At 54.1% G+C, this 11211-nt stretch overlaps 1 protein-coding gene across 2 annotated transcripts in view; it reads left to right on the forward strand.

Moving 5' to 3' along the window:
- Positions 1–10803, forward strand: part of SMARCC1 (SWI/SNF related, matrix associated, actin dependent regulator of chromatin subfamily c member 1) — a 47282-nt gene extending 36479 nt beyond the window's left edge. For both annotated transcript variants that reach the window (XM_015852714.1, XM_015852715.1), the window contains exons 23-28: positions 49–163; positions 972–1126; positions 2646–2780; positions 5768–6023; positions 10041–10214; positions 10683–10803. In XM_015852714.1, coding sequence (XP_015708200.1) covers positions 49–163; positions 972–1126; positions 2646–2780; positions 5768–6023; positions 10041–10214; positions 10683–10768 — 921 coding nt within the window. In that variant the 3' untranslated portion in view covers positions 10769–10803. The remainder of the gene's footprint in view (positions 1–48; positions 164–971; positions 1127–2645; positions 2781–5767; positions 6024–10040; positions 10215–10682) is intronic.
- Positions 10804–11211: the final 408 nt, after the last annotated feature.

Raw genomic sequence — 11211 nt, forward strand, 5'->3', positions numbered from 1 at the left:
ATGCCTTTTATGGCTCTCATTCTCCAAACAATCCTTCATCCCCTTTAGGTTGAAAGCAAAGCAGAGAGTGAAACTGAGGAAGGTGATAAAGTACAAGAAGGAGAAAATGAGAGGAATCCGGAAAAGGAACAAGAAAGTGAAGCGACTGCAGACACCAAATCAGGTAATGGTCCCCAGCTGCTCCTCAAGCTGTGCTGGCTTTAATAGCCTTCCTCTAAGGTGGTTGGAAGGGACCATAAACTCAACTGTGGCAGAAGTATTTCCTCCTGCACACCAGGCTGCTTCGTGCTTCAGTAGTAAATAGTCTGGTTTAATTTTGCTGCAAAGCTCAGGCACTGAATTCTTCCTTGGACTCATTTTAGAGCTCAGCTGAGCTTTCTTTCACAGCATGTTGTGTCTGAGTGGAGAAATTACAGTGGGAGAGGGAGCACAGGTCACAAATTCTTCTGCCTGTATGATGCTCTGTTTGATCACACAAAGAAATGGGGCTGCCCACTTCTGCACTTAGAAATGAACTTGCTGGGGTGGTTTCCCTGTGAGGTGCTGCAGAGCCTTTATTTTGATGGGCTGATCCTCTTGTTATTTAACACGTTCCCTTGTAGCTGGTGGATGTATGGCTCTTACCTGGGGCTTCCTGCTGGCACCAGGAAGAACAAGATGCATTGGGATTCATATAGAAGGGAGAGGTGGTAATGGGGTTGGTCTGGAAACACAGCTAGAAGAGGTCTGGTGGAAGCACCATAAAAGGGATTAACAGGACGGGAACTGAATATGTTTGTTGGATCAGAGCCTTTAGAACTAATGCTGTCCTCACTTCAGCACTTGGATGGGCGGCAGCAGTAACAGAGGGCTGTGGTGGTGTGTGGATGAATGGGTTTGTGTGACTCAGAGCAGCGCAATTCCTGTCCTGGCACCGTGCTGCTAACAAAGGGGGGATGCACGTAACAAACTTGGCCACAAATCTCTTGCAGAAGAAAAGGAGGCAGAAGAGAACAAGGAGAATGTTGATGCAAGCAAAGACAAAGAAATGGAGGCTGGGAAGAAGAAAGTGGAACACGAGATCTCGGAAGGAAACGTAGCTACAGCTGCAGCTGCTGCTCTCGCCTCAGCTGCCACCAAAGCAAAGGTTTGTTCTGTGCTCATATCCACTGCTTGCTTTGCAGTTCACATTAGATCTCTTTTTAAAGTGATCTTTTGTTCCAGCGCTGTAGAATTTCATGTTCTGATCTCTAATACCTTGAAAGGCCACAGATGCCATCTTTGGTTTCTTCTGCTTGGTCTCATCAGTGAAGCTGTGTAACGTAACTCAGGCGCTGCTTGTGCCTTTATGAAGCCAGTGAGCATCCCTGAGAAGGAGCCCTGACACTTGGCATCCTTTGTAAGGACTCGCTGCTGCTCAGTGGCTCTGGTTGTGGTGGTGAAGGCTGGAAGGTGGTGAAGCACCCTCACATGGCCTTTGTGCTGCGCCATCATGGCCCCTTGCTGGGATCAACAGGTGATGTGCTCAGTTGCAGCGATGCCGAGGTTTTTATGGATGGCTCGATGAAGCAGAGAGGTGCTGCTGTCTGCTCACTGTGCTTTTGGCCATCGTTCGTCTCCTGTTTGTTTGCTTGCAGTCCCTTAATGAGCAGCGCTTTGAATCGCTGTCCTGTCTGGTAGCTCTTATCCCCCATAATTACCAATTGCTTGCTCTCCTTTGTTCATTCTCTTTTTGCAGGAGCCAGAACGCCTTTGCTTCTTTCAGAATATCATTTTCAGTCTCTATTTTCTTCTCTCATGGTTTCTGTCTGCCTTCCTTCTGCATCACATCTGCACCCACGCTGCTCCCAGTCCCAAACCCTTCCACCTGGACAGCACAGCACAGGGATAACCCACTGCTGCCTCATCAGCCTTGCAGGCATTTCCAGCCGTGCTTTGTTTTAAAGCGTGGAGTTTAATCTCTGCTTGATGGAAATCTTTGTTCTCCAAATCAAAATGATAGCCCACTTTAGGTGCTGGAGGGAGAAGAGACTCAGCTAATGGTGGTTTTCATTATGATAACACTGGTATTCCCAAAGAATTCTAGCTTTACATTACAAGAAATAATATAATTAGAGTGCTCGTGCTTCTGGGTGGAATTCAGATGCAGCAGGGATTTCTCCTTCCAGCTGCATTTAAAAACCCAGGCAGCATTAAAGCTCTTGCTGAGCTGTGTCTTGTCTGAGGGTAGTTCAGTTCTTCACGTTAAGCTCCAGCCCTGGCCATGCGAGGAGCTGTTATAAAGTTGTTGATTTGATATCAGAGGAATATTGCAGTTATCTCCTAAGGGGAAGCGAGGGTTAAAGGTAAGTTGTCCTGCCTGGGGCTGAACTGCTGCACTAAGAGGGTGTATGGCTTTAAAGTGAGGAGCTCCCCTGTTTGCATCTCCCCTGGGTGGGCTCCGTCCAGAATGTTGATTGCTGATGGGTGATGAGCGACCACAGCGCTGTCTGTGTTAGAACAACACCTGCATCTACCTAATACTATGGTAGTATTCTGAGCATAAAGCTGATCATCTGTTGTCCTGACCTCTGTCCAGACACTGAACAGAGTGGCTGCAGCTCGGTGCACGTGTGGCTGCTGACCATGAGGTGCACGTAAAGCAGAGCTCTGTGTTTTATTCTCAGCACCTGGCAGCAGTGGAAGAAAGGAAAATCAAGTCCCTGGTTGCTCTCCTGGTGGAAACGCAGATGAAGAAGCTGGAGATTAAACTTCGCCATTTCGAGGAGCTGGAAACCATTATGGACCGGGAGAAAGAGGCAGTAAGTGATGGGATGCTGACCCGAAGTGGGGACTTGGTACTGCCAAGACTTGATGTGTGCTAACAGCAGCTGCAGCTTTGTTCCCCATTGCAGCGATATCTACCCCAGCTGGAATTGCTTAAAATTTCCTCCTAAGATCCAACCTAAACCTCTCATTTCAGTTTAACACCATTCCCCCTTGTCCTATCACTGCCCACCCTCACAAACAGCCATTCCCCCTCCTGTTTATAGGCTCCTTTTGGGCACATCTGGCAGTGAGCTGGAACTGGAGGAGTTGGGCAAGCACAGCAAAGTGTTGGTGATTTTTCTGGTGGGTGGTGAGCTGGAGCCAGCTGGGAATGAATAGCAGTGCCATGGGGAGTGACTGTGCTGCAGCCCAGGCTGGGATTGGTGATAGTAACACTGCTGGGGGTGGCTCATGGGCAGCAGCATCTCCTGAAGTCATGGGACCGCAGGAGGAGATGCTGACTGTGCCTGGCAGGGTCTGACTGCTCCCCTTCCTTCCCATTGTAGCTCTGTGGGCTTTTGCTGGAGCCATTCCTCTCCAGCTCTTACACAGCTGACCCAGAGCTGCCCTGTAAGCAGGGAGCAGTCCGTGTGTGTGTTATTCTCTCACTTACCTTGCTCATTCAGTAGGCAGCGAGTCAAGATGTGCTGCAGGTATTGGCTGGCCATTCTAGGAGGTGGCACGTTGGCCCTGCTGTGTGAGTTGAAGGGAGGTTACACGCTGGCCGTGGCATTAATCACAGTGATGGGCTCTGACAAGCTGTGGTCTTCTGTTGCAGCAGAATGTCAGCAGGAGTGGCTGGGTTGCTCAGCATCCTCCAGCAGCTCAGAGCAGCGTCTGCCCTGACACTGATTGGCAGTGCTGGAAATGGACCTAACTATTGTGGAAGGGTTCTCCCTCGTTGTTGGGGATATGTTCTATTAGTGACAGGGCTTCTCCACTTGGACCGTGTGACATTTTCCTCCGTGCATACAGTTTTTTTCCTCCTTATCTTTCTGGCAGCTCAGTGTGGGCTCTGCAGCTGGCACTGTGCTCTCTGTGCACTCAGGTGCCTTTATTTGCTGCTGTGTTACAGCAGAGCTGAGTGCTGGAGGCAGTGTGTGCATGGCAGAAGGTGATGGGCGGAACAAATGGACTCAGTGTTGAAGCTGAAGCAGTTTCAGCTCTGCTGGCTCTGGCTGAGTGCAGTGCGGATCCTGCTGGGGGAGCATCGCTGACCCACAATTCATTATCACACACAAATGCTTTTCTTGACCGTTTCTGTACGGGGAGGGGTTATTTTGTGAAGGTGGAGCTGCCGTACAGACTGTTGTATGAGCGTATATGTACACAGTGTTTGTAAGAGTGCCTCTAATGGTGAATCGCTGGGCAGCAGCTCCGAAATGTGTTACCACAAAGCTGAGGGCTGTGCCCATGGCTGTGTGTCATTGTAAGGAATGGGCTTGTGGGTGAGCTGAGCTGGGTGTGCTCATCCTGCTGGGCAGCCCCGCTTTGCTCCTGCAGGTCCTGCAGCACACAGCAGCACTGCTGGGACCTGCCCACTGGGAAGTGGTCTGGGACCAATTGCCTTTAGTTCTGTACTGTGAGAGTGGGGAGGTGCTGGAACAGCTGCCCAGAGGCTGTGGATGCCCCGTCCATCCCTGGAGGTGTTGAAGGCCAGGTTGGATGGGGCCCTGGGCAGCCTGGGCTGCTCTGAAATGGGGAGGTTGGTGGCCCTGCCTGTGGTGGGGGGTTGGAGCTTCGTGATCCTTGGGGTCCCTTCCAACCCAGGCCATTCTGTGACTCTCTGAGGAGCCTAACACAGAAGTGGCTGGTTGGGCTCTGCATGGTTTCAGCACAAGGCTGCATCGTGTCTTGTGTGTATGGACCTTTTTCCTCTGTCCAACCATCTTTTCTCACAAACCATGTCAGGGTAAGGTGCCATGGAGAGGGCACAGCAGCAGTGTAAGTGCACACAACACATGTGGGTTAACGTTGCTTCAGGGTCACTTGCAGCAGTTCCCTTCTGAACCTCCTGCCACCTACCGACTCTGTTGCCATACATGCACCATTACACCATTGGTGTCTGTGTCTCCTGGTTTCATCCAGTTCCTCCCCCTAACCTGTCCCATTGGGCATGGACAAAGGGCTCATGGCAGCGTTAAGAATCGCATTGTGGTCCCTAAGCTCTGACAAACAGCCCCCAACCAGCAGGATGCATTATTCATCAGCTCCATCCCCATCTGGTTGTGCTGCTGAATGCACGCTCTGTAGTGGAATTTGGTTCTCATCTGTGTTTTGGCAGCACAAAGCGTGGGGGGCTCTGGGATTCCTGCAGGGCAGCCCTGAGATGTGCAGCTCCCCGGCAACGCTGTCCGGGTTGGTCACAGAGTGCAGCTTCAACAGCCTCCAAACCTGGCACACAAGGAGCACAAATAGGGTCGGTTTCTTAATAGTCATAGAAATGCATTATGATTCCTAATTAAGAGTCATAGAAGCACGAGGTGAAAAGGACCACAATGATGATCTTGTCTCAACCCCCTGCTGTGTGCAGGGTCAGCAACCAGCAGCTCAGGCTGCCCAGAGCCACATCCAGCCTGGCCTTGAATGCCTGCAGGGATGGGGCATCCACAGCCTCCTTGGGCAACCTGTTCCAGTGCACCATCACCTCCTGTTTTTACACTCCCTTCAAGTACTGGATGCCCACAATGAGGTCTCCCCGCAGCCTTCTCTTCTCCAAGCTAAACCAGCCCAGTTCCCTCACCCTTTCCTCACAGAGATGCACAGTTTCAGCTGGGGCTGCATCCATGCTGAGTGCTCTGTGCAATTTATTATCATCATTTATTATTGTGTTAATTGTAGTATTGAAATAGTCCTTAGGATGGAAGGAGGTGGTTCCTTTGGGTGCAGCTGCTGCACACGGGATAGAGGTGGCTTTGCTACCCGGTGCCCCATTGCAATGCTCTCTGTTCTGAGCTTCTTGTTGTGTTTCTCCCCGCAGTTGGAGCAGCAGCGGCAGCAGCTGCTGACGGAGCGTCAGAACTTCCACATGGAGCAGCTGAAATACGCTGAGCTCCGCGCCCGGCAGCAAATGGAGCAGCAGCACAGCCAGAACGCTCAGCAGCCACACCAGCACTCGGGGCCCGGGCTGAACCCGCTGGGCACAGCAGCTCACCAGGGCATCCTGCCCCACCAGCAGCCCCCGCCGTACCCCATGATGCACCACCAGATGCCTCCACCCCACCCCCCACAGCCAGGTAAGGATCCGAGCACGGTCCCAACATTGGCCTTCACCACCCATAAGAGCTGGAAGGGAGAGGAGGAGCTCTCTCTTCCCAGTGTCAGTTGGTTTTGGGGTGGATGTAACACACGTGGGATTCCATGGCAGCCCATGCTTTGCTCCCACTGAGCTGCTGGCGCTGCTGGTGGGTCTGAGGGCTTTCCCCAAAGCTCCAAATGAAGGAAGTGAAGGCAGAGCTGCCACCAAGTGTCGTTTCCAAATGGCTTTCAGCCTGTTTGTATTTCCTTAGACTTATTCATGCCAGGCAATCTCTGCTCCTTCAGCAGTAGTTGTTCACTCTGGTTTTCTCCAGCTCATGACCCATCTGATCAGATAAAAGCTTAAGGGGAAGGACACGAGGTGAGGAGCAGAGCAGGAAGCTCCTGAGGTGCTTCCCCATGGCAGGAGGTGTGAGTGCAGTGTGCTCTGTGTGTGCTCTGTGCCCTCCTCAGGGCAACCCAGCTGCTGTCCACCCCATCTCCTGCCCACCCCATCTCCTGCCCACCCCATCTCCTGCCCACCCCATCTCCTGCCCACCCCATCTCCTGTCCACCCCATCTCCTGTCCACCCCATCTCCTGTCCACCCCATCTCCTGTCCACCCCATCTCCTGTCCACCCCATCTCCTGTCCATCCCATCTCCTGTCCATCCCATCTCCTGTCCATCCCATCTCCTGTCCACCCCATCTCCTGTCCATCCCATCTCCTGCCCCACAGCTGTGCTGCTGTCAGCTATGAGCCATCAGAGCAGCTCCTACAGGCTGCATTGAGACCAAAAGCATAACGAGATAATATGCTTTGTTGTATTCGTTAGGGGACTAATAAAGCTTCGTTTCCAATGTGCTCACGTCCTCAGTTCACGTGATGCCTTATTGCTTCAGCCCCACCAGAGTGATCCGGGCCCTCTGTCTGTGATAAAACACAGCTTCTATCACAGTGTGTGTGTCTTCCTCCCCTTCTCTTTCCTGGTGTGACCGTGGTGTATTTATCTGTGTAAATCTTGGCAAGTGAGCAGTAGAATAGTTTAATACCTTGATCACAGTCAGCTGCTGGTCCTGGCTCTGTTGGGACCAACTGGGGAGCTTCACCTTGTTGGCCATATGTCTGCATCTGGAAGCCCCTCACTGCCCGTCTGCAATGGAATCTCAGTGTTTTAGTGCCAGAATCTGGGGCCTTCCATTGCAGTGGGTGCAGTCCCAGCTGGAGGGGCCCAACACATGGGTCTCCCACTGGGCTTTGGCTCTACCACATGTCCCATTGCTGCCAGGCAGGATGCTGACATGGGTTTGGGTCTCAGCTTTGGGTCCCATTGCTGCCCCCAGGCAGGATGCTGGTGTAGGTTTGGCTCTGCTTGGAGTCTCGTGGCTGTCACCAGACAAGCCGCCGGCCTTAGCGGTGGTGAAGAGCGGAGCTGTTGATTCATCGGGCTGTGAACAAAATGCCAAGTCAAATGTCTGTACAGTGATTGACATGAGCTGAAGAGATGGCAGGAAACAAAGCAGCAGAAAGATCTGAGAGGCATTTATGGATGGAAGGAGGGAAAGCTGCCATGTACAGCGTGCCTGGCTTTGCAGGCAGAAGCAGGCTGGGCTCGAAAACAAACTTGCCCAGTTCTTCTGCTTCTGGCCTTGCAGGCCATGTCCATAGGAGTGCATGGCTGGCTTCTCTTTGTGCAGCCTGGGTGTCCATGGGGTGCCCAGCGGTGCTGCATACACATGGTGCAGCATTCGTGCATGATTCTGGGCTTGTGAGGTGCAGCAGGTGATGGGGCAGGTGGGCTCAGAGCTCTACATTGGCTGCATCACACAGAACTGATGGCTGGGGGTGCCTTCCTCCCAGCTCACACCATCCCATCATCTTCATGGCTGCGGAGCTCCTGGATGTGTGGGCAGCTCTCAGCTCCATGCAGGGCTGCATTATTGAAGGTGTGTTAATATTTCAGCACAAGGAAGATGTGCAGTGGGTCAGGAGGAGGATATGGGGATGTTTAGGGGATGGAGCAGCCCTGCATGGAGCTGGGAGCTGATTGTGCTCAAACTGGAGAAGAGGAGGCTCCGAGGTGACCACGTTGTGACCCCTCCAGTTCCTAAAGGGAGCTTATAAATGAGATGGAGACCAACCTTTTACACAGGCAGATAGTGACAGGACAAGGGGGGAGCAGCTTTAATTTTGTGGTTCTGGGATCTCGAGGCCCCTTCCAACCCGCTGTTGAGTGGTTCTGTGGTTGGAAGGTGACTTGCTGTGCTGCACAAGGGCTGTGGTGGCTGGCACGGTGCATCTGGCTGCCTGCAGCTTCTCCACGAAGGGCTTTGTATGGGGTTTGTATGGTCACAGAAGCTCAGCAATGAGCGTGGATGGGTCTGGAGCCCAGCACGGCGGTCAGAGGGGTCTGTGTGTGACCCATCAGCACCGAGTGAGTTACAGACAGAAACACGGCGTGCAAGTGAAGTGGAAAACGTGCCTTTCTCCAGAGACGTGATGCTAAATGAATTAACGTGCTTCATTATTCACAGCTCTCAGCTGGGGGATGGCACAGAGGGGTGGGTTTGATTTGGACTTTGGGATCTCACAGGTCTTTTCCAAGCTTTGCAGTTACGCAGCTCATTTAACAGATGGAGCCTCACTTAATTGTCATCAAGACTTTGGAGATCCAAGTTCCTGGTGAGCTTCAGGGTGGATCCGCAGCCTTGTTCATAGCGGAGCACTTGGAAGCACTCATCCAAAAACATCCCCAGTGTGTGACATGGAAAGGAATCGTCCTTTCCCTCTGCTGAGCTGCCTTTGCTTGAACCTCGTGGCTTCATCTCTCCCTGTATCTGCTGCCTTTGCAGCTCTCCCCCTTATGTAGGTCACACTTCCATGTTTTACGCTTGAGCTGCTGTCTTGGAGCGCTGTCTCCAGTGCAATGAAAAGCAGAACACGCCATCTCCATCGCGGTGCAGCGCTGTGATGGGGGGGGGTTCCCCTGGGTGCATTGGCTGCTGTTTGGGTGCCACTCACTGCAGCACTTTGGGGTTCTGTAGGTGACTGGGTGGGTACCCAGTGCTGACTATAAGGCACAACTGTCCCCTGTCCCACCAGAGGGGCTCAATGGAACCTCCTTGACTTGCGGTGCTGCTTTATTTTACACCTCCCATTCCTGGCACACACGAGGTTTCAGCTGGGCGTTAAGGCCCCTTTCTGCTCATTAACTGGGGGAGATGATGGTCCCTGCAGCCAGGATCCTCATCCCGTGCTCCTGCCTCATGTTTGTTTTAAGGATGGTGCCTCCATGAGCAGCTCTGTGCCCGTGGGCTGAGGCTCCAGGAGCAGCCATGGGTCTGGGTGTGAAATGAGCATTGCCGTGGCTGGGCAGGGGGTACCTGAGTGGTCAGCAGAGGCACCTGTCATCTGGAATAGGTTTTCTCCTGTTTTAACTATCCAGGAACGACTCCATGAAGTGGAAGCATCAGCGCGACGTTCCTTAGAGCTGTTCTGAAGCCAAACCCAGTTAAGAGTCAGTGGTTCTGTGCCAACATGTCAACTCAGCCCCAGCATGGAGCTGGCACTGCTGGCTCAGGGGGCTGCGTGTGCTGTGTGTGCTCTCAGGGCCGTCCCTATTGCAGGGCTGTGTCACAGGGCTTCATTTCACATCACTACCCAGGCTGTGGGGTGGGCACATATAAAGTCAGCCCTGGGGCTCACAGGCTGCTCCCAAAAACACCAAACCTTTATGGGTGTGAGCAGAAGTCAATGGAACTGGATCGTGCCCAAGGAGGCTGTGGATGCCCCATCCCTGCAGGCATTCAAGGCCAGGCTGGATGTGGCTCTGGGCAGCCTGGGCTGCTGGTTGGTGACCCTGCACACAGCAGGGGGTTGGAATGGGATGAGCACTGTGGGCTTTTGCAGCCCAGGCCGTGCTGTGATTCTATGATTTCCCTTTGTATAGATGGGTATTAACTGCCATTTCCCCCAGCTCCACATCTCACTATTCTCACTGTCCCTTCTCCCTGCAGGTCAGATGCCCGGTCCCGGCTCCTTGCTGCCCACGCAGCCCATCCCGGGCCGGATGCTGCCAGGAGTGTCGGCCAACCTTCACCCCGCGGGCGCTGCTGCTCCCCCTGGCATGGCACCCATGGCTGGGGGCCTCATCGGGCCCCGCGTCCCCCTGGCAGCCCCCAATGGCATGTGTGAGTGTTTGTGTGTGCGGGGAGCTCTGAGCTGAAGGAGGGTGGATTGAGGGTGGATGTCAGGGGGAAGTTGTGTACTGTGAGAGTGGGGAGGTGCTGGAACAGCTGCCCAGAGGCTGTGGATGCCCCGTCCATCCCTGGAGGTGTTGAAGGCCAGGTTGGATGGGGCCCTGGGCAGCCTGGGCTGCTCTGAAATGGGGAGGTTGGTGGCCCTGCCTGTGGTGGGGGGTTGGAGCTTCGTGATCCTTGGGGTCCCTTCGTGTCAGGTTGTTTTCCTGCTGCTCTTTCCTGCGGTTCCCTTTTCTCCTCCCCTGCTCCTGGTCCTTCATGTCCCATCAGCATCTCCTGCTCCTTATCCCCACCCACTTAGTGTTGGAGCTCAGCTGTGCCTCAATGGGTGGGCAGGGTGGGGGGATCATTCCAGCTTTCCTGCTCATGTTCTCACTGTTCTCCCCTCTGTCCCCACAGACCCCCCAGCTGCGCAGCCGCCTCCACCCGCCGAAGGGGTGACCCCCCCTCCCGCAGGAGCCCCCCCGGCCGCGGCCGCCCCATAAGAGCCTGAGAGAAGGAACTTCTCAGTAGCACAGTGGTGACCAGCAGAGCCCGTTACCCTCCTGGCCCCGCTGTGCGACACCCCCAGCCCAGCACATTCACTGCAGCCCCTTTCCCCCCCCCCCCCCCCTCAATGCTCCTTTGGGACCGTCCCCAGCTTTGAGGTCCCTGCTGTGCCCCCCCTGCTCCCACTGCCCCCAGCTTTATCCCCTCCTGTTGGGAGCTTTGGCTTCCTGCAGGATGGAGCTGAGTGCTGAGGGCAGCAGCTGAGCGTTGGGATGCCCCACGTGCCCCCCCAGCTCTGATGTGTTGGGCTCTGTGGGTACAGGGCGAAGCACCAGGGATGGATCCCAAACCATGGGGGGCTGGGGGCAGTGGGTGCAGGGTGTGGGCTGTGCTAAGGATGGCAGTGCAGCCTGGGGAGACACCGCTGCCCCCATAGGGG

This window comes from Coturnix japonica, chromosome 2, assembly GCF_001577835.2.
Source record: "Coturnix japonica isolate 7356 chromosome 2, Coturnix japonica 2.1, whole genome shotgun sequence".
Lineage (NCBI taxonomy): Eukaryota > Metazoa > Chordata > Aves > Galliformes > Phasianidae > Coturnix > Coturnix japonica.